General features: G+C 44.4%; 1 protein-coding gene across 21 annotated transcripts in view; it reads right to left on the bottom strand.

Annotated features, from left to right (window-relative positions):
• Positions 1-23,223, bottom strand: part of tnc (tenascin C) — a 123,386-nt gene that overhangs the window by 65,069 nt on the left and 35,094 nt on the right. For 20 of the 21 annotated variants that reach the window (XM_033049190.1, XM_033049199.1, XM_033049197.1 and 17 more), the window contains 4 exons: positions 21,437-22,939; positions 15,272-15,535; positions 11,596-11,711; positions 6,602-6,755 (listed from right to left, as the gene is read on the bottom strand). In XM_033049190.1, coding sequence (XP_032905081.1) covers positions 6,602-6,755; positions 11,596-11,711; positions 15,272-15,535; positions 21,437-22,939 — 2,037 coding nt within the window. The remainder of the gene's footprint in view (positions 1-6,601; positions 6,756-11,595; positions 11,712-15,271; positions 15,536-21,436; positions 22,940-23,223) is intronic. The other variant, XM_033049194.1, reaches the window with a different exon arrangement.

The following is a 23,223-nucleotide window of genomic DNA, read 5'->3' as shown; positions in this document are numbered from 1 at the left end:
TCTGGAATTTTGCCCTTCAGCGGTGTGTGTGCGCGTGCGTGTCCGTGTGTGTATTGTGTTAAAGGGTGTGTGTGTATTTGTTATTGTGTGGCCGTGTTTGGTATTGTGTGTGTAAGTGTGTGAGTGGGTGTTTGTTATTTTGAGTGTGTGTGTTTATTATTGTGTGTGTGTGTGTGTGTGTGTTTGTTGTGTGTAAGGGTGTTTGTGTGTGTGTGTGTGTGTGTGTGTGTGTGTTTGTTATTGTGTGTGTGCGTGTGTGTGTGTGTACATGAGCTTATGTGCAGATGTGTTACGTAAAGCCCAGAACCATTTTACCATTATCGTATTTAGTTTAGTTTAGTTTCAGACATACATACACCAAGTCCACACCGACCATCAATCTCCCCATTCACACTAGTTCCATATTATCCCTACTTGGTCCAATTTAGAGAGGACAATTAACCTACAAATCCACACGTCTTTGGGATGTGGGAGGAGACCAGAGCACCCGGAGGAAGCCCACGCGGTTACAGGGCGAATATGCAAACTCCACACAGACAGCACCCGAAGTCAGGATTGAATCGGGTCTCTGGCATTGTGAGGCAGCTGCACTAACCAATTGCGCTGCTGTGCTGCCCTAATTTTAATTAAAAGCCCTTGTGTTTCAAATATGTTTTGATATTTTTTCCTTTAGCGAAATACTAAGATAATGACAGTGAAGGCAAATGCAGTTTAAATATTCACAAAGACTCCTTTAGTTTAATTGCCGCCTGGCAAGCCTACTAATCCACTGAAGATGCTTCATAAGATAAAGCATCTATGTTCAAATTTCTGATTGAATGACTGCACGTTAAATTTAATTGGTCGGCTTAGATTGCCTGTTGCTTTACAATTTAATTTGCAAGATCAAAAGGTAACCACAGGGTTGAAGTCCGGCCAGTAATTTGAATGAGCCTCTGCAGGGCCATTATTTCTTATATCATTTTAGACCACCACTCGTCATTTCTTCCGTGGGGAGAACGATTTGCAGAGATAAGCATGAAATGTACTTTTTACTTTAACCACCTTCTCATATACACTACAACTATGTGAGAGCCAGGATTACTGGTCCTTTGCTATCAATATCTCACGTCCATGAACATATTAAGGTAATGAGTGAAAGAAGCAGAATTAGACCATTTGGCCCATCAAGTCTACTCCGCCATTTAATCATGGCTGATCTATGTCTCCCTCCTTCTCTCCATAACCCCTAACACCTATACTAATCAAGAATCTATCTATCTCTGCCTAAAAAATATCCATTGATGTCCTCCTCAGCCTTCTTGGCAAAGAATTCCACAGATTCGTAACCCTCTGATTAAATCTCCTCCTCATCTCCTTCCTAAAGGAACGGCATTTAATTCTGAGGCTATGACCTCTTGTCCTAGATTCTCCCGCTAGTGTAAACATCCTCTCCACATCCATTATAAGAAATAATATAAGAAATAGAAGCATGAGCAAGCCACATGCCACTTTGTAATTGCTCTGGCTTTTACCAAGGTTGTGACAAACTTTTAGGCGAAGCATCATATCCCTTAATTCCCTCCATATCTAACAATGTATTGATCCCTATCTTGTGTACAGTCAGTGAATGAACCTCCACAATTTTCTCTGGTCAACAACTCTGGTGATTCAGCCTCATCTGGGCGAAGGAATCTGTTTCCCTAGTAGTTGGCCCCTTACTTTGAGACTGTGACCCCTGATGCTGTCCATCTCAGAGGAAACGTCAACACTGCATCCAGATGTCAAGTCCCTTAATTCTTCTTAATGTTTTACTGTGATCGCCTCTCATTCTTCCAAGGTTAAGAGAGTGCGGGCCTAGTCTGCTGTATGTCCCATCGTAAAACAAACACACAATCCCAGGAATCCACCTGGTGTAACTTTGCTGGGATCCCTCCACCACAAGTAACTTGCGGGAGGGAGAACAGGGTATGTGATAGTTTGGAAATGGTCTCACTACAACCTGTGGAAATGGAGCATGACATCTCTCCTTCTGTACTCAAATACTCAATGTGTTCTCTGGAGGTGGTCTTGTAGTCTGAAACCTCCTTAATATTATAATCGATATTGAGTTGGAGAACAGGGCTAGGCAGATACAGAAAGATTGTTGACCACTCAAGCATTTCTCCGTGCCACTAGTCTATCCTAACTGATAGGTTGGGGTGGCACGGTGGCATAACGGTAGAGCTGCTGCCTTACAGTGCCAGAGACGCGGGTTCGATCCCGACTACGGGTGCTGTCTGGACGGAGTTTGTACGTTCCCCCCGTGACCTACGCGGGGTTTCTCCGAGATCTTCGGTTTCCTCCCACACTCCAAAGACGTACAGGTTTGTAGGTTCATTGGGTTAGTATAAATGTAAAATTGTCCCTGGTGTGTGTAGGATAGTGTTAATGTGCAGGGATCGCTGGTCGGCGCGGCCTTGGTGGGCTGATGGGTGTTTCCACGCTGTTTCTCTAAGCTCAACTAAACTAACGGTGGTCATCACTCGTTTTTTTCTGGTTAAGTCCCCGATCCTGGCACCATTTCTACACAGTGTTGGGAAGATGCGTTTGCTGTGGCTTTGCATGTGTGTGGGGGTGATTTACAGTTCTGTGAACGGATCACGTTTCAAAGATCCTGGGAACATATCCACGCCCTGAAAGAGCCCTGGTTCAGGCACAATACAGATTTTAGTTTTTGGGACATTCCCAGGACAGAATTAAATATTCACAATTGGACATTTCCCAGATCCAATCTTGCCAGCTATGCCTGAACTGAAATTTGATTTCCACAGCAAATAAATTAAATACATTAGACGATTACCTGAATCATCAAAATCCACTATTTCTGGTGGTAGATTTTTATGAGGTATGAAATTAAAAACGTACATATCTGAAATGGCTGCAGAATAATGCATTGACTTATCATTACTACATTAATTGGACTTTCATTTATGGGCAGAAGCAGAACTTAATTTATTATCCTCGAACATTTACTTGCATGAATTTCAATAACGCACTGTCAGCAGGAGAATTTTACACCAGATATTTTTACGATTCCTTGATGCTTTATTATCTGTGAACACTGAGACACATGGATTACCTTCAATGTGGTTACAAAAAACCATGGTATAAATATGTTTCTAGTTAAACCGTGCCTCTACCACTGCGCTAAAAAAAACTGATGCCTTACAAAAAAATGCAGACATTTTAGCTACTGCAGTATTCTTAACACCACCACCAGATTCAATGGCCACAGTGACTCTCCCTCTGGCTCTGGCTTCCTGGAGATTGACATTTAACCCACTCCTGTTCCACACCAGCGTTACTGGAGGATGGACATGTACAGCAGATAATGTGAATGGATGGCATGGTGTGCGTGAGTGACGCTGCTCACAGCTTCACTTGTGGCCAAATGAATCATGGGGAGAGAGCGCAGGAAATGTTTCTTGAGTAACATTCTGTTGGGGCCATATGCTTGCTGGAGCTATTCTCCAACAAACTGCACTTGAAATGGGGACCCAATTCTGGGTCATAAGAATTGCACACAGTGGCGCAGCGGTAGAGTTGCTGCCTTACAGCGCCAGAGACCCGGGTTCCAACCTGATGACAGATGCTGCCTGTCCGGAGTTTGTATGGTCTCCCTATGACCACGTGGGATTTCTCCGGGTGCTCCAGTTTCCTCCCACACATAAAGGTTACATACAAAAACATACAGGTTTGTAGGTTAATTGGTTTCTGTAAGTTGTAAATCGACCCTAGAAGTGTGTAGAATAGAACTAGTATACGGGGTGATCACTGGTCGGCACGGATTCGGTGTGCCGAAGGTCCTGCTTCCACGCTGTATCTCTAAAGTCTAAACTGGTCCGTGAGTTAAAGTCTTCATTGAATTAAAGAGTCATTCAGCACAGAAACAGGCCCCTTTGGCTCAACTTGGCCATGTCAACAAAGGTACCTTCCTGAGCTAGTCCCATTGGTCTGAATTTGATCCATATCCCTCTAAATCTTTCTTAAGCATGAACCTGTACAGTTGTCTTTTCAGTTGTAATTTTACCCACCTCTACCATTTCTATCCCTCCACCCACTGTGCGAAAATCTTGCACATCAGGCCTTCTTTAAATTGAACATTGAAATCTTGCACATCAGGCCTTCTTTAAATTAACATTGAAAAGACAACTGTACAGGTTCATGCTTAAGAAAGATTTAGAGGGATATGGATCAAATCTTTCTCCTCTCACCATAAACTATTGCCCTCTAGTTTTACCCTCCCTTACCTTGTAAAAAGACCGTTTGTCATCCTTCTTATCCATTGTGGTGGCCATTTGGCTTGTTTTGCATGTCATTAATGATGGCATGTGTCTTTAAATTTTAGACTACCCGTTATATTGTGAGTGGGATTTATGACATATTTTAGGGCGTGTTTGGAGCTATGTATCTTGCGCAGAAGCGTAGTTTTTAAGTTTAGTTTGGAACCAGCATGGAAAAGGTTTACCCTTCGACCATGCGAAGTGTAACGGAGACACAAGGAGTTTTCTAAATGTTTAAAGCAATAAGCTGGAGTTCGATGACGATTATAGTAACAAGTCGGAAGAAGTTTGGATGTATCTTATTGTTATCATCAACAATAAAGAATTTATTAAGCAAAAGACTGTGTTTTTGAAGACTTATCTGTGAAGAAGCTTGGAAGTCTCTGATGGTGAGCTTGCGTGCATATAGAATACATTCCCCTTAACCATGCTGTCCATTTAGTGGCTAGAGGGTTAATTTCTTGAACGATATAAAAATCGGCCGCTACATTAAGTGGAAGAAGATCTCCGGCGGTGTAACTAATATCCAAGACTTCAAACATTTAACAGAGTGTTAAGATTATAACATCAGATGAGATAAATGTAACAACTGAAATGTCGTAACATTTCTAAAAAAGTAAGAACTAAATCATTTTTAAATGTATTTTAGCTGAGGGAATCCCAATCCATTAACAAAAAATAATAATTCCGGGCTGGAGATTTTGTTCAGCAGATGTTAAAACTCAGTGCATCATTCAAAACGTAAACCTCAAACAAACCAAAGATAAAATTTTCAGAGATTGTGGTGGGGTAACCCACTGTAGAGAGGAAAAGAAAATCAATGGCAAGCTGTAGAACCACAGAATGGTACAGCACCAAAATGGGCCCTTCAGCCCACCTTGTCCATGCTGACCCTTTGCTCATCTACTCTAATTGCTTTTGCCCGCATTAAGACCATATCCTTCTATGACTTGCCTATTTAAGTATCTGTCTAAATGTCACTTAAACGTAGTGTTTGTATCTGACTCTAACACCACCTCTGGCAGCTCTGTACTGATAACAATCTATCTCAGTGAAAAATACTTCTCCCATAGGTCCTGTTTAAAATTCCTTCCTCTCACCTTAAACTTAATCTCTCATTGTTTTAATATCTCGACCATGGGGACAGATTCTATCTACTTTAGCTATGTCTCTTATAATTTTAACCAGAAAACAATGTCTCACAGTGTAAAACACTTCTCCCTCAGATTCCTTTTAATACTCCCTCCTCTCTAAGCATAAAACTTAATTGCTCTTTTTTTTTAATATCCCTGCCATGGGAAAAAGATTCTATCTATTTTATCTGGGCCTCTTATAATTGTATATACCTCAGTCCTCATCCTTCAGCCTCCTTCACTCCAAGGCAAACAGAGCTAGACTCTCCAATTTCTCCTTATAACTATCACCCATTCCTTCTCTCCAGAGGTGCTGCCTGTCCCACTGAGTCAGCATTTTGTGTCTATCCTCCCTTACCCCCTCTCTCTCACTCCAGTGCAAACCACGTCCTTTTGCACAATCCACAGGCTGTCATCTTCACAGCATCGTGACACCGAACGCTGACACACATGTTTTTGGTAATGACAGGAAGACTGGGCTCGGAGGTTTCTAATGGTGACAACTTACGGAAAAGGTTTTCTGAAATCCAATTCACATTAAGTCTACTTGAATCACCTTTGGGAGCGGGATGCTCTTTATTCTTGCATGAGCACAAATATTGTTGGCTGTCAAGTGTGAATGTAATCTGGTAGAGATCATAAGTGATACGAGTAGAATTAGGCCATTCGGCCCATCAAGTCTACTCTGCCATTCAATCATGGCTGATCCACCTCTCCCTGAATCTATCTATCTCTGCCTTAAATAATAATAATAATAATGGATGGGATTTATATAGCGCCTTTCTAATACTCAAGGCGCTTTACATCGCATTATTAATTCACTCCTCAGTCACACTCGGTGGTGGTAAGCTACTTCTGTAGCCACAGCTGCCCTGGGGCAGACTGACGGAAGCGTGGCTGCCAATCTGCGCCTACGGCCTCTCCGACCACCACCAATCACTCACACACATTCACACACAGGCAAAGGTGGGTGAAGTGTCTTGCCCAAGGACACAACGACAGTATGCACTCCAAGCGGGATTCGAACCGGCTACCTTCCGGTTGCCAGCCGAACACTTAGCCCATTGTGCCATCTGTCGTCCCAAATACATCCACTAACTTTGCCTCCACAGCCTTCTGTGACAAAGAATTCTACAGATTCACCACCAGAGTAGGTTCACTCACTTGTTGTCAGTTTCTGTTTTGCTGCCGGCCCGCGGGTACCGTTCTTCACGATATGGAGGTTGACCTCATATTCCTCTCCTGGAGCCAGGCCGGTTTGCACAAATGAGAGTTGTGGCTGCTTCAGGCTGTTCAAAATCTTGTCATTGTCTTCTTTCTGCAACCGAGAGAAAGTATATTACATCTGTAAAAATGTGCAGACCAGCAAATAGTTTTCCCAGGATGCAAAAATCAAATACTAGAGGGAAAAAACTTTATGATCAGAGGGGCAAAGTTAAAAAGAGATTTGCGGGGCACGGTTTTTTTACACAGAGGGTGGAGAGTGCCTGGGGTTGAGGCACATGCAACAGTCTTGATGTCTCGACCCAAAACATCACCTATCCGTTCTCCAGAGATGACCCCCGGTTGAGTTACACCAGCACTTTGTATCTCTTTTTTTAAACCAGCATCATTTTAAACATGCTGGTTTCTTGTAATAAGGGTGTCGACCCAAAACGTCACCTATCCATGTTCTCTAGAGATGCTGAGTAACCCGCTGAGTTACTCCAGCACCTTGTGTCCTTTTGTCTATCTGCTGGTCCTTGTTGTCAATCATTCATTGTGTTGACTCAGTTTTTATACATACCGCTCCCAGTGCATGTGCCAGCCAACATGACATTTGTGCCAAACAGAAAAGGCACTCCAACCAGATTCCCTTCTTCCATCCATATGGAAAATAGGTGCAGGAGGCGGCCATTTGGCCCTTCGAGCCAGCACCGCCATTCGTTGTGATCATGGCAATCAGTGCCTGCTTTCTCCCCATATCCCTTGATTCCTCTAGTCCCCCTGGAACTCTATCTAACCCTCTTTTAAATTCATCCAGTGAATTGGCATCGACTGCCTACTATTGCAGAGAATTCCACAAATTCACAACTCTCTGGGTGAAAATTTTATTTTCTCATCTCATTTTTAAAAGGCCTCCCCTTTATTCTTAGCATGTGGCCCCTAGTTCTGAGCTCCCCCAACATTGGGAGCATTTTTCCTGCATTTACTCCATTCTATTTTCTGGTAAATCATCCTGTAAGCTGATGCTTATTGGATTGGCACCACCCATCTGTTACAACATGTAATAATAGGATACTTGGCTTTTGGTCATGCATTGTAGCAAGCAGATGCGCAAACATTTTACAGCTGTCTGCATTTCAATTGGCCAAATAAATGCGACTCAAAGGGTCTTGAGAGAATTTAGTAAAATAAAATGATATCATGTTATTTGTTTTAAATGCAGTGATCTTCTTGGGAAGGCAGGAACAGTGGCGGTTTGCATTGACTCATTATTTAGATGTGTATGCTGGACAGTCTGACAGCTATGGGAGAGGATTATGTATCCACTTGACTATCTCACCCTGGATCCTATGTGATCTAACCTTCCAAATTAGCTTAACATGCGGGACCTCCTCAAAGGCCTGGCTAAAATCCATGTAAACAACGTCTACTGCCCTGGCCTCATCAATGTTCATCGTTACCACTTCAAGAAACTCGTCAATCTTGTGAGACAACATTTCCCATACACATAGCCAAGCTGACTATGTCCTTGCTGTCCAAATGTGGGTAGATCCTGTCTCCTAATATCCCATCCAGTAACCTAGCACCACTGACAGTTTGCTCAAAGCATTTGCCAAGCTCCAATTTTCCAGTACCACACCCATGGCTAAAGATGATGCAAAAAGCTCTGCTAGGAGCCCTATTATTTCTTTCCTAGCTTCCAACAATGTCCTAGGATTTAATTGGACTCTGGGGTCCTATCCATCTTAATATACTTCAAGTCTGCCAACAGCTCCTCTGTTGGAATGTGGATATGTTCCATTCACATCACCATCACTCTTCAGGCAACTGTACCACCCCACCAACAACTAGAGAGCATTCCTGAGCTACTATCCACCTCATTGGAAACTATCTTTAATCAGACTTTACTGGACTTTATCTTGCACTAAACGTGATCCCCTTCATCGTGTGTCTGTACACTGGGGATGGCTCGATTGTCATCATGTGTAGTCCTTCCACTGACTGGTTAGCACACAACAAAAGCTTTTTCACTGTACAATAAACTAAACTAAACCAAACTATTAATTTCCCTTAATTCCATGGCTTCCGTGACATTCTCAATGGCAAATAAAGATTACAATTATTCATTTAACTCTTCCATCTCTCGTAGCTCCACACATAGACAACCACGTTGAACCTTAAGGGGATCTATTCCATCCCATTTACCATTTTGCTCTTAATTTGCTTCAAGATTTGCTTAAAATTCTCCTTTACATTATCTGCCAAAGCTCTCTAATGCCCCCTCTTTATCCTCCTCCAGTTCTCCTGAAATTGTACTCCTACATCGCTAATATTTCTCAAGTAATTTGCTTGATTCCAGTTGCTTATACAGGTGCACAACCTTTTATCCGGCGTTCCGGAAACCGAACAGCTCCGAAAACTGGACATTTTTTCCAGGATGTCGTCTGCACACCAAAGCTCGCGTATGGCGCCAAACTTGACCCGAAACGACCCACGGTCAACCCAGGTCTGTACTACTGTAGCGGCTGCCTCCTCCCCGGAGACCAGGGAGACACTTAAACATCTGTAAATCATTGCTTAAATGTTAGTCAGTTAGTTTGGAGGGCTTTTATGTGAAGGGGGAGGGGGGTGAAGGGGGAAACGAATTCTTAGTCCCTTACCTGGTCGGAGAGGCGGGGAGCGGTCAATGCCTTACCGGGTCGCCGTGCAGTAAGCTCCGGAGCGCTGTGGCCGCCGACTCCCAACATCGCGGAGCTGGGGCGGGCGGCGCCGGTTGTAGCTCCGACCCCGGCAACTCTACCCCTGGCTGCGCGGTGCTCCAAATCCAGCGCGGCCCGCGACCCGCGGCCGGACGCCCGCAGCCCCAGCTCCACGATGTTGTGTGTCGGCGGCCACAGCGCTCCGGAGCTTACCGCACGGGGACCCGGTAAGGCATTACCCGCTCCCCGCTGGTATCCCAGCGCTGCGACGCCGCCGACTCCCAATATCGCGGATCTGGGGCTGCAAGCGTCCGGTCGCGGGCGGCGCTGGATTTGGAGCGCCATGCAGCCAGGGGTAGAGTTGCCGGGGTCGGAGCTCCAACCGCGGCCGGACGCCCGCAGCCCCCAGCTCCGCGATGTTGGGAGTCGGCGGCCACAGCGCTCCAGAGCTTACTGCACGGCGACCCGGTAAGGTATTGCCCGCTCCCTGCCTCTCCGACCAGGTAGGGGACTAAGAATTAAAGTTTCCCCCTTCACCCCCCCCACCACATAAAATCCCTCCAAACTAACTGACTAACATTTAAGCAATGATTTACAATGATTCCCCGGTCTCCGGGGAGGAGGCAGCCGCTCCAGACTTTTCAAGCCGCCGGCAGGCAATACCTTACCGGGTCGCCGTGCAGTAAGCTCCGGAGCGGCTACCTACCTAATCTACGCTAAAAATCTTCCATTCGGAAATCCGAAAAATTCCGAAATCCGAGAAGTGTCTGGTCCCAAGGCTTTCGGATAAAAGGTTGTGCACCTGTACTTCCAATTCCCCTCCTTTTTCCTGACCAGTGTCTCCTCAACCAGTGTTAACCTAATCCAGCCTGCCTTGCCCTTCGTTCTAACACGAACATGCTCTGCCGGTACTCTCCCCATCTCACTCTTAAATGCATCCCATTTGCCAGGCATGCCTTTTTCTGCAAACAGCTCTCCAAATAAATCTTTGCAAGTTTCTGCCCAACATCTTCAACATTTTCCTTCCCCCTCAATTAGAATTTTAATTTGTGAACCAGACCTATCTTTTTCCATAGCTATTTTAAAACTAATGGATGGTAAAATCCTTTGTCCTGGGGTGGAAATGTTAAATACTAGAAGGCATAGTTTAAGATGAGGGGTGGAAAGTTTAAAGGAAGTGTGCAAAATACTTTCTTTAACACAGAGGGTGGTAGATGCTGTGAACGTGGTGTCAGGGGAGGTGGTGGAAGCAGATACAATAGCAATATTTAAGAGGCACTTGGCAACTGAACAGGAAGGGATACAGACCATGTGCAGGCAGAAGGGAATCAGTTTAAATTGGCAACATAGTCAGAGCAGACTTTGTGGGTCGAAGAGCCTGGTACTGTGGTGTACTGCTCTATGTTCCAAGAGAAAATGAATTGTTGTATCAGGCTTTGGCAGAGATGACAACCCTTGACTGTACCGTTGACTTCATTCAGGAATGGAAAGCAAAGACTACACTTTGGGGGGGCGGCACTTTGAAGCAGCAGTCGAGCTGCTGCCTTACAGCGCAAGAGACCTGGGTTTGATCCTGACTACTGGTGCTCTCTGTACAGAGTTTGTGCATTCTTCCCGTGACCATGTAAGTTTTCTCTGGGTGCTCTGGTTTCCTCCCACATTCCAAAGACGCACAGGTTTGTAGGTTAATTGGCTTTGGTAGAATGACAAATTGTCCCTAGCGTGTAAGATAGTTTTAGTATAAGGGGTGATTGCTGGTCGGCATGGACTGGATGGGCCAAAGGGCCTGTTTGTGCGCTGTATCTCTAAAGTCAAAAGTTATTGCAGGAAATGGTGGAATCATCTTCAAACACTACAATACACTTTAGAGGCATCTATTAACCACATGGTGATCTTTGCTTTTGAAGTCAACGTTGCAAACAAATTAACTTCTTTGATTTCCCTTCTCTATCTTGAAACAAATATGTGAAGAAGGGTCTCGATCCGAAACAACGCCCATTCCTTCTCTCCAGGGATGCTGCCTGTCCCGCTGAGTTACTCCAGCATTTTGTGTCTACCTGTGGTTTACATACCCTGCCACTTTATCCTTAGTCACCTGTACCAAATGTGCAATTAGTAGAACCTTTTCCATTGTATCCATTTCTACAATGTAGCAGCATTAAAGATTGGTAGTAATGAATGGGTGATGTGAATATGGCCTGTTATAGCAATTCAATATATTTTGTGAGCATGGAATTTTAACATCTAACTTACAGGGGGTGTGAAAATGATGTCCCAGCCATCGAAGGTAATGTCAACAGGATCCCACTCCACCTCGACGGAGGTCTCAAGGATAGACTTGAACCTCAAACCATCTGGTGTGGGTAGATCTGCAGGCAGACAGGAATTATTTAATAGAAACTTTACCTTCAAACAACGGCCATTAGAAAAATTACACTTTGAGAGAGCTAACAGCAAATAAATGCAACCAAGTCTCCACATGAGTTATAAAGAGTCCCGTCTCTTCACCGTTCATTCCTCCTGGTGGAAATACTTCAGTTCATTCCCTGAAGTCAGTAAGGCAACTGCTCAGAACAAAATTAAGTTGTGACAATGTATTCATTGTATTCAAATTCAGAAGTAAACATTTTTGGCAAAAACTGCAAAGCCAAAGTCAAAGTTATTCGTTATATGCACCCAAAGGTACAGTGGTCTCAGAATCTTTATCCTTAACCCTTAATCCTTAACTCAGAATCTTAACCCTTAAATATAACTGCAAAATACCTTGTGCTCATCTCCCATCCCCAAGTCCCATATTTCCCTTTTATCCTCCTCTTTCTCCTCTGGCCCCTTCTACTCCCATCCCTCTCTCTGACTTTACATTTCACTCCTCCTCCATATCTGAGACCTTGTAAAATCCTTTTCACCTCTAGCCTTTATCACTTATTCCACTCATCTGCCAATAGCCCCACCCCTCACCTGTACCCACCTGTATCACTTGCCAGGCTTTGCCCCTACCCCGCCTCTGTTTCCAACTTCCTTCCGGGCCCCCCCCCCCCCCCCCAACTCCATCAGTCTGAAGAAGAGGCCCGACCCAAAACATAATTTCCCCTCCACAGATGCTGCCTGACCCCGAGTTCCTCCAGCACTCTTCATTTTGCACAAGATTCCATCGTCTGCGGTTTCTTGTGTCTCTTAGATGAATTAATTCTGGTTGAATTCACAGTACAATTGATTTACGGTGTATATCAATGACAAGAATCCAAGGCAAAGCAATCCATGTAATGATTTATAAATGCAGTCTGTAGCATGGGAGAGCAGTTAAACCAAGAGACCTTGGATTACACAATGAACTTGAAATGCCTTAAGTGAAAATGTTGAAGTCATTATAATTTTCTGTAGGTCACCTTGTACCTTTGGTACAATTGCTGACCGGATTTCCAATTGCAAATTTACATATCCTTCCGCTAATTTAATCTTTAAATGAGGGTTTTTTTTTTCCTTTCTACGCTGTGATATTTGACAACAGGGAGTGTCCTTCACCATTAATATGTATTGATGAATGATGGGCCATAATGAAACAAAACTAGGTGGGTCCCTGAGATATTCGCAACTGACAATGAGAGATCTGTGGGCACTAAGAATAACAAATAACGTGTGTATAATATAGGAAAGTGGAAATTGATTCAGAACTCAGCTGTGACCTTTTGGTGGAGCAGGTACAGGAGCTGATTGACACATTCCTGTACATGGTTCCATTTGATATAAACATTGCAGTTCTTGCACTTCTGATCAGTTTCACCTTAGGGATTTCTATTTCGCCTGAGACTGAGATTTTATCTGGGTTATCCATGCACTTCAAAATAATGCAACTCTTTCCCAGTTGAACAACATACTTTACAGAAGACGAGGTGACAGCAGACATCAAAAAAAAATCACAAATTCTCAAAGTCTCATTAAAAGGCTGCAAATGAGAGCAGCTAGCAGAACCACATTAGTGTAGGAAGGAACTGCAGATGCTGTTTAAACTGAAGATAGACACAAAAGCTGGAGTAACTCAGCGGGACAGGCAACATCTCTGGAGGGAAGGAATAGATGACGTTTTGGGTCAAGACCCTTTTTCAGACTCTGAAGAAGAGTCTTGACCCGATACATCACACATTCCTTCTCTCCAGAGATGCTGTCTGACCCGCTGAGTTACTCCAGCTTTTTGTGTCTTTCGATGGCCATTAGTTCTTTCTGCAAGCAAGATCAGTGTGAGCAAGGTCTGTGCCTAGGGTAACAGTAAAACATTCTACACCAACCACTGACCTACTGAATATTTCCTGCATTTTCTGTTTTTTATGTTAGATTTCCAGCATCATTGGTTTTAGTTTTTGATTTTCATCCATATTTAGTGCGATATTTTTAATATTAGAGCAAAAGATCATGGTTGGGTTGAACACAGATCTCCACAATCTTTTGCATTAAACTTGCGAACTAAAACAAAATGGCATTCTTGGGGCAAAGTCTAAAGGAGGTGGGTGGGACAAGTAGCTTTTACACAGAGGGTGCTGGGCATCTGGAATGCACCGTGGTAGTGGAGACAGATATGATTGTGGAATTGAAGAGGCTTTTAGATAGGCACTTGGATTTGGATGGGATGGAACCAATGGATCACATACAGGCAGATGAGATTAGTTTATCTTGGCATCATGTTCAGCATAGACCTTGTGGTGGAAGGGGCTTGATTCCCATGCTGTGCCCTTCTGTGTTTTATAAACATGAGGTCAATTTGTATTAATGTGGGGTTAAGGAGTTTATATTAAAGTCTTCACAAAAGAGATTTGTCACTTTAAAAAATGACCCAATGCTCAGCAAACAATTTGGCATTAAAAGGCCATCCTTGACAGATTCTCGACAAACATCAGCATGTGAAGCTGCAGTTTTGGCACTCCTTGCCCATAAGCTCACTTCCTGATAATGATAAATGTTGATAATAAAGCATGATGTAGCTAATTGGCAGACTATTCAATTTAAATAAGTGCACAGGGTCGTTGACGTGAGTTTTTCACTCTACTCTTTTGTAACCAATTTCTATCCACTTGGTCAAATTGAAATCAAATAAATACACTTCAAGTGTAATTGTTTTTTCGCTTTGTATTCCATCCGTGGTGTTTTATTTGTTGATGTTTGTTGCCAATATTAAACGGCTTAAAATCTGGTAATTAATTGAAATGTAAAATTATTGCATTAAACAATAGAATTTCAACTAAAGGTGTAAAAGGGGAAAAGTAGTTGTCAGAATGATAGACATTTGCTGCACTGTTATAAAAATACAAAAATCTCAATTATTTGAAACTGTTAAATTCAGTGTATAATCTGGGCATCTGTATTGTTCCTCGTCAGAAATGGGCTGGTGTTTTAATTGAAGTTGCAGTTGTGGATGTTTGCTTCATAACATTGGGCTCATAATAACTTTTGGGCTCATTTTCCAAAATTCCTGAAATAAGGCTTCTTGTAAAGATGAGCGGCCGTAACCATTTCCTGTCTATACTTAACCTACCTATAATTTTGTTTTGCATCTCTACCCTGAGCACAGTTTGTTCACTAATTTCCTTAATTTTTAAACTATCACAGATACAGATAATATTCTGGTCCTAACTTGTCATATTTCCAGCTTCAAACCAAATTCTCACTCATCAGTCAAGGGCTGAAGTTACGATGTTGCCGGACTTCAACTGGAAACATGATGCCTGATGAATTACCACTTCCAGATTGACAACTGTTGCCTTTCGTGGACTTTCTGTCCCACAAAGTAATTTTGCTATCTCCCGATTAAGAACTGGGATTGCTCTCGTGTATTGAAAGTTTACCGAGGTTGCTTTTGTACCCAGGATACCAACATGTTATAGAGGTGTAGGTGTGCTGATCACCGGCTGGTGTACTGAAATGAAATGATGGCACTCACATGTTGCTACCCTGGCACTGACAGGGATGCTTCTCTCGTTGTTCAGGATAGCATAAACGTTGATTACATATTCAATCCCCGGTTCCAGCTCCTTGATGGTGGATGACAGCCGTTCACCGGGCACTCGTATTTCCAGCTGCAGACCCCCGGGAGACGTGGGGGCATAGGTGATGAGGTACTCATTGACTCTAACCTCGTTCTGCCACTCCAGGTCCACGGTTTGAGGAGCCACTTCGGTTACCTTCAGGTTTTTGGGAGGTGAAACTGTAGGAAGAAAGAAAAGACGTGGTGACAAGTTCTGAAGCCTTTCAACAACAAGATCACACTGACATAACTCTGCCTGGATTTTCAAACCGAGAAACTCAGGCAAACATCCAGCAGTCAGGGCACAGGGCACAGTCTTTAGGTTTAGGTCTGGAGATACAGCCCGGAAACAGGCTCTTCGGCCCACCAAGTCCACGCCGACCATTGATCACTCATACACTAAGGCCACTTTCACTTAGAGTTATAGAGTGATGGAGTGATACAGCGTGGAAACAGGCCACTCGGCCCAACATGCCCACACCGGCCAACAGGTTTGGTCCATGTCCCTCCAAACCTGTCCTATCCATGTAACATACTAACACCAACACACATCTTACACACTAGGGGCAATTTACAGAAGCCAAATGACCAACAAACCTGCACGTCTTTGGAATGCGTGAAGAAACTGGAGCCACTGGAAAAAACCCACGCAGTCACAGGTGGAACGTACAAACTCCACAGAGAGAGCACCCGTAAACCAGGATCGAACCCAGGTCTCAGGCATTGTGAGGCAGCAGCTCTATTGCTGTGCCAATGTGCCATCATGCTTCATGTCAACAGCTGCTGTTCAGTCACACAGAGTTATCCAAGGCTGTGTGACTGAACAGTTCACTTCTAGATTGGGAGCATGGTGCTCTGTCACAGATGGTGGGATGTTGGGAGAGTCCTCTTCACATATAAAGTATTTCCCACTGGTGAAAGTATTTATACCTGTGATCCTCGAAGGCATGCGGTTGGAAGAAGCAAATTATTTCCTAGTCATTTTTGTTAAATCGTATGTCTAAGCTGAAACACAGACTTATGGGCAAAGTTTAAAGGAGATGTGCAGTGAAGGTTTTTTTACACAGAAGGTGGTGAGTGCCTGGAATACGGTGCCAAGGATAGTGGTGGAGGCAGATATGATGGTGGCATTTAAGAAGCTTGTAGATAGACACATTGATATGCAGGGAAAGCAGGGATATGGATCACGTGAAGGCAGAGGAGATTAGTTTATCTTGGCATCATGCTTGGCACAGGCATTGTAGGTCAAAGAGCCTGTTCCTGTGTTGCACTGTTCTATGTTATGTAATTCTATTTATTGTACAGTAAACCCACGTTATAATAGACCATGTCCATTATTGCCGATTGTCCACTATATACGAGTAAGGGATTATCATTGTATCAGTAGTAGAAACAAACAACTACAGCTACTGGTTAGTACACAAAAGGACACAAAGTGCTTGAGTAACTCAGCATCCATGTGATCACAGCTACAAAGACAGATGTGTACAGCAATTCGTTCTTCCCCCGCACAATTAAAGCATGGAATAATCTCCACCCAACTATAGTTACCTAACCAGATGCAACTAAATTTAAAGTAGCTCTTTCTTCCCAATAACCCTTTCTGGCTTAAGCCCTCCCTTCACCACCTCCAGTTTAATTTCCATTTGGAATATTTTGGAGGACCAAGAACCAAGAACCCTGGAGAGCATGGACAAATGATGTTTCGGGTCAAGACCCTTCTTCAGACTCTCGGTCCGGAACTGGGCCTGGAATCAAGATGTGTTGATGGTCCCGGTCGGGAGAGAGGCAAGGATCGGCGGAGTCAGTGGTCAGTGGCCAGAGTGCAGGGAAAGGTGGGTGGTGGCGGAGGCGGCAGGCATGGCTGAGAAGAGGACGGGAGGTGGTGCAAATCAGGGGTGGCTTTGTCAGTCCGTCGCTATAACTGAAATCCATTATAAAAAGGGCCGTTAAAACGAAGGTTTACTGCATTATAATTAAGAAGTGTACTGGTTAAATCAAACTCAGGCACACAGGTAGGAGCTGGACCTGGAAACAACGCAACAGGGTAAGGTCAGCTCAGCTGTGTCAACGAGTAACATCTTCTGTAAAGATGAGGGCAGCAACAAAAACACTGAAATCCATCACAAAGATAGTCAGTAATTCTTCTTATTTTATCACTTTAACTGATGTAACATTTTCCTTATTCCTGATTGTCTGCTCCCAAATTTATTTATTAATAATAGACCATCATTTGTAATTTTCTTTACAATCTGAACACTTTAGGGGCAGGTTTGATTCACATATTTCAGTGGCTGCCAGAGAATGGATGAAATGTGTACAAAAAAAGAGATGTACTAAAAGTGGATTTCAAATTTATTCCATTCAAAGATTTGTTACCCGTGTGGTTTTCAAGTAGCATTCTCCACTAAAGTTAAATTATCTTGGTTTCCTGAGGGAACCTCTGATGAAACCTGGCAATTGATTCTGCGTTGTAAATTCACAGACGGTGTCAATTATCAGTGGAGCCACACGCTTGCTGTTATACGTGTCCCTTTGGCCCATCATGCTCATGCTGGCCCTCTAAAATAGCAAGTGGTCCCAATCAGCCTGCTCCTGACTGGTTGCATCACGGCCTGGTACACCAATTCCAACGCACAGGAATGCAAGAGGATACAGAGTGTGGTGGACTCAGCCATTGTGGGCACAGCTCACCCCTCAACCAAAACTATTTATATGTGGTGCTGCCTCAAGAAGGCAACTTCTATCATCAAGGATCCCCACTATCCAAGCCATGCCATCTTCTCACTGCTACCATCAGACAGGAGGTATACGGTCCTGAAGTGCCACACCACCAGGTTAAGGAACAGCTACTTTCCTACAACTATCAGCTTCTTGAACCAATCTGCATTACCCTAATCCTACCTCAACAACAGAACAACATCCACCTTGTACATGATCATGGATGGAACGGGACAGGAACGGGGTACTGATTGGGGATGATCAGCCATGATCACATTGAATGGCGGTGCTGGCTCGAAGGGCCAAATGGCCTCCTCCTGCACATATTGTCTATTGTCTATTGACTTGTTTTATTTCTCTAATTATGTTTCTGTGCTAAAATCTTGATTTTTGCTTAGTCTTCTTTCTTTTAGGAAATTTACATGTAATTCATGTGTAATGTGCATTTATGTATTTGTCTGCGTTTATGTACCAGTGATGCTGCTGCAAGCAAGACTTTTCATTGTACTTGTACCTCACTGTACTTGCTCATATGGCAATTAACTTGACTTAACTTTCTTTCAGCTATTTATCCAATTCCTTTTTGCGTCTACATTTGGAACTGCTTCCACTGCCCTACCAGCCAGCACTTATTATCAAGCTTAATATTAGTGGGAACATGAGGAGGGGAGGCATTTATAAAGAGACGATTCAGCCTTAGATGATGTGAATTTACGGCAAAACACTAAAGTGCTGATGGGACTCAGCAGATCAGGCAACATCTCCAGAGGGAAATGGACAGGCGATGTTTTACATCAGAACCATTCTTCCGTGCAGGCGAGGCAAAGCTGTGATAATCCACTTGGGCAATTCCTTACCAGTGACCCTGCTTTCTTGTAATAAATTATTTAAGGTAGAGGGAGACATGATCGAGGGATGGCCAGTAAGGTATGAACGTTATTGAACATAAGAACATCAGAAATAGAAGCAGTAATATGTCTTGTTGTTAGTTGTATTGGCTCCAACATTATGATTGATCCAATTGATCCCTGTGCTCATGCTTCTTTACCATCCGAAGATTTATTGACACGAGTTTTGACCGTTCAGTGACTGATCATCCTCACATCCCTGGGGGAGAGAGTTTCAGAGTCCCAAAGCTCTGAATAAAGACATTTTGCCACATCTCGGGCATCACTAATCAATCATTGATTATTGATCATTGATCCATGCTTTTCAAAAGCAGAGTCTCCAGCCTCCTGCATCTACCCTGTCAATGCCTTTTACATGTGCATATTTGTCTTAAAATGAAATGCAAACATATAACCAGGGGAGATCTTGCAAAAATTGAAAAATAAATAACGGTAATATAATTTGACATCAGGAAGATTCAGTTTTCCACAGTGATAAATATATGGAGCAGCTGATAGCTGTGAGCTACTGTCTCACAGCTCTAGAGGCAACTCACAGTGCCAGAGACACGGGCTCAATTGTGACCTTTTTTGATAAATGCTGTCTGTGTGGAGTTTGCATGTTTTCCCTGTCACCGCGTGGGTTACCTCCGGATGCTCCGGTTTCCTCCCACATCTCAAAGACGTGCCGGTTTGTAAGTGAATTGGCCTCTATAAATTGCCCCTAATGCGTAGGGAGTGGTTGTGAAGGTGGGAAACTATAGAACTAGTGTGAACATGTGATCGATGGTTGGCATGGACTCGGTGGGCCTGTTTCCATAATGCATCTTTCAATGATTCAGATTCCAAATAAAATCCATGTCAATTAATTCCTTCTGAACAATTCAAAGACAAGTCCGTTTTAAAATATGGATGGGAGGTCCCGGAATAAAAACTGTGATTAAATAGTCTTCAGGAAAGAAACTAGAATCATGATGTCTTGTTTATTTTAAACCATGTACCACAGGAGATACAGAGACCAAGAGACAGCAGGGAATAAACATTACTACCACTTTGTCAGTTGTTGACTCTTTCAGAAAATTAATGGAGGCTGGCAAAATACGATTAGATTGATGTTTCATTCCATTGTGTGTAACTTGTATTTATGACATGCAGAGGTTTTGGCATGGTCCGTTAAACATATGGAAAACTCCCTTCGTTGTGCATGAACTTTTTTCCCCTACATTTCTAAACTAGACAGTGAGTAATTCAATTACTTCCCTCACTGATTACTTCCCTTTGATTGTTTATTTAAATGTATATACTTCCTGCACTTAGTACATTACAATATCTACAATTCCCAGCCTAAACGCAGATAATAACGTGACATTCTGGGTCGAGACCCTTCTCAAGTCTTTTTCTTGAGTCTGAAGAAGGGTCTCGACCCGAAACGTTACCCATTCCTTCTATCCAGAGATGCTGTCTGTCTCACTGAGTTCCTCCAGCATTTTGTGTCTATCTTCGGTGTAAACCAGCACCTGCAGTTCCCTACTGTGCGATATCCACAAAGTGCTGGAGTAACTCGGCGGGTCAGGCAGCATCTCTGGAGAACATGGATAGGTGACGTTTGCGGTCAGGACCCTTCTTCAGACTTTGACCTCTTCAGTCTGAAGAGGGTCCCGACCGCAAACATCACCTGTCCACTTTCTCCAGAGATGTTGCCTGACCAGCAGAGTTACTCCAGCACTTTGTGTCTTCCTTAGGTATAAACCAACATCCGCAGTTCCTCTTTATTAAATTGCTGAAGGAACTAATTTGGTCAGGCAGCATTTGTGGAGGCAGTGATATAGTTTCCATTGGAGGTTGAGACCTTGCTTCAGATTCTAAGAAGCACATAATGAGCCACGAAAATTAGAACAATTAAAATTGGGTGGGCCCTTTTGTACATTAAATAATCGCTATCTGGATACAGATGAAAGCATTGGCAATCCTTGGCAAGCATTGGCAATCTTCCAATCGTTGGAACCCCTGGTAGTCCTATGACATATTTATGCGCTGCAATAAAAGCTAATAAACATAGAAAGTAGGTGCAGGAGTAGGCCATTCGGCCCTTCGAGCCTGCACCGCCATTCAATATGATCATGGCTGATCATCCAAGTCAGTATCCTGTACCTGCTTTCTCTCCATACCCCCTGATCCCTTCAGCCACAAGGGCCACTTCTACCTCCCTCTTAAATATAGCCAATGAACTGGCCCCAACTACATTCTGTGGCAGAGAATTCCAGAGATTCACCACTCTCTGTGTAAAGAAAAGGGATCTTGAATGAAACAGTTAAATAACTGCCAAGATTGCCAATGCTTGCCAAGGATTGCCAATGCTTTCATTTGTATATTGTGTAGGGAACTGCTACCGAAGATAGACACAAAATGCTGTGTTAAAAGGGCCCCACCCAATTTTAATTGTCTAGTGGAACCCATTTTTGGAATCACTTACCAGCTGAGCAGTCTTCATTGATGTAGCCTTCGTTGCAGATGCACTGGCCATCAACACAGTGGCCTCGATCATTGCAGTTATTGGGACAGGCCAGTTCCCCGCAGTCCACTCCCCTGTAATCGGCATCGCAGACGCAGCGACCATTGACACATTGGCCGTGGTTGTTGCAGCTGTTTGGGCAGGACAGCTCGCTACAGTCCTCGCCGATGAAGCCGTGGTCACACACGCACTGGCCGTTGACACAGAGGCCGCGGTTGTTGCAGTCGTTGGGGCAGGCCAGTTGCCCGCAGTCCTCCCCACTGAAGCCTTCCTCGCACACGCACTGCCCGTTGACACAATGCCCGCGGTCGTAGCAGTCGTTGGGGCAAACGAGCTGGCCGCAGTCCTCCCCGGTGTAGCCTTCCTCGCACACACACTGGCCGCTCACACAGCGGCCGCGGCCCATGCAGTGGTTGGGGCAGGAGAGCTCGCTGCAATCCTCGCCCGTGAAGCCGTGATCACAGGCGCACTGGCCGTCGGTGCAGCGGCCTCGGCGGTTGCAGTCTCCGGGACAGGCCAGTTGCCCACAGTCTTCCCCGGTGAAGCCTTCGCCGCAGACGCAGAGGCCGCCGACACAGTGGCCGCGGCCGTGGCAGTGGTTTGGACAAGCCAGTTCCCCACAATCTTCGCCGGTGAAACCTTCCTCGCACACGCACTCCCCGTCCACACAGGCGCCGCGACCATTGCAGTTGTTGGGGCAGGACCACTCGTTGCAGTCCCCACCCGTGTAGCCGTCATTGCACACGCACTGGCCGTTGATGCAGACACCATTGTTGCTGCAGTTGTTCAGGCAGGTGACCCCACCACAGTCTTCACCAGAGAAGCCATCGTCACAGTAGCACACGCCCTGGATGCACCGTCCGCGGTCGTAGCAGTCTTTGGGGCAAATGATTTCGGAACAGTCAAAGTCGGCGAACCCTTCGTCGCAGATGCACTCCCCGTCCACACATTGCCCGCGGTTAAAGCAGTGGTTAAGACAGGCCAGATCCTTGCAGTCTTCCCCAATCAGACCTTCATCGCAGACGCACTTCCCATCGACACAGGTGCCTTGGCCACTGCAGTTGTTGGGGCAAAGCTTGGCCGTGCAGTCCTCTCCCGCGTAGCCTTCATCGCAAACGCACACTTCTTTCTGGCAAATTCCATGTTCCCCACAGTCAACCCTGCACACCTCGTGGCTACAGTCTTCTCCTGTGTAACCCTCAAAGCAATGACACACACCGTGCATGCACCGACCTTGGTCGCTGCAGTCGTTAAGGCACAGGTCCTCAAGGCCACAGTCGTCGCCAGTGTAGCCGGCTTCACACACACACCTGCCGTCAACACACTGGCCTCTGTCATTGCAGTTTGCTGGGCAGTCGGGTTCTGTGCAATTTTCCCCTTTCCATCCTGGTTTACACAGGCAGCCACAGGTGCCAGTGCTAGAGTTTCCATTTGATCCACAGAAAGGTTTCACATCAACACGACCTGAGCAAAGACAACAGACAATGCAGGGCATAACGTGAGCTTCATTAGTTTAAATATAAGGTTAAAGAACTATAACTGGATTAATGGTGTAGCAATCTAATAAATCAAACGTGCAATTAATGACCAAATTAATATGGTTTGAGATTAAATATATGTCAGTAGTTTCTAGCCTTGCTCCCAGTTTACATTCGTAGCCTTGTTAAGGTAGAGAGAGTGCAGAGAAGATTTATGAGGATGTCGCCAGAACTTGAGCTTTAGGGAGAGGTTGAGCAGGCTAGGACTTT

The sequence above is a fragment of the Amblyraja radiata genome, chromosome 32 (assembly GCF_010909765.2).
Source record: "Amblyraja radiata isolate CabotCenter1 chromosome 32, sAmbRad1.1.pri, whole genome shotgun sequence".
NCBI classification, from domain to species: Eukaryota; Metazoa; Chordata; class Chondrichthyes; order Rajiformes; family Rajidae; genus Amblyraja; species Amblyraja radiata.
Note: the sequence above shows the minus strand (reverse complement) of the source record. Positions and strands in the feature narration are given on the sequence as shown.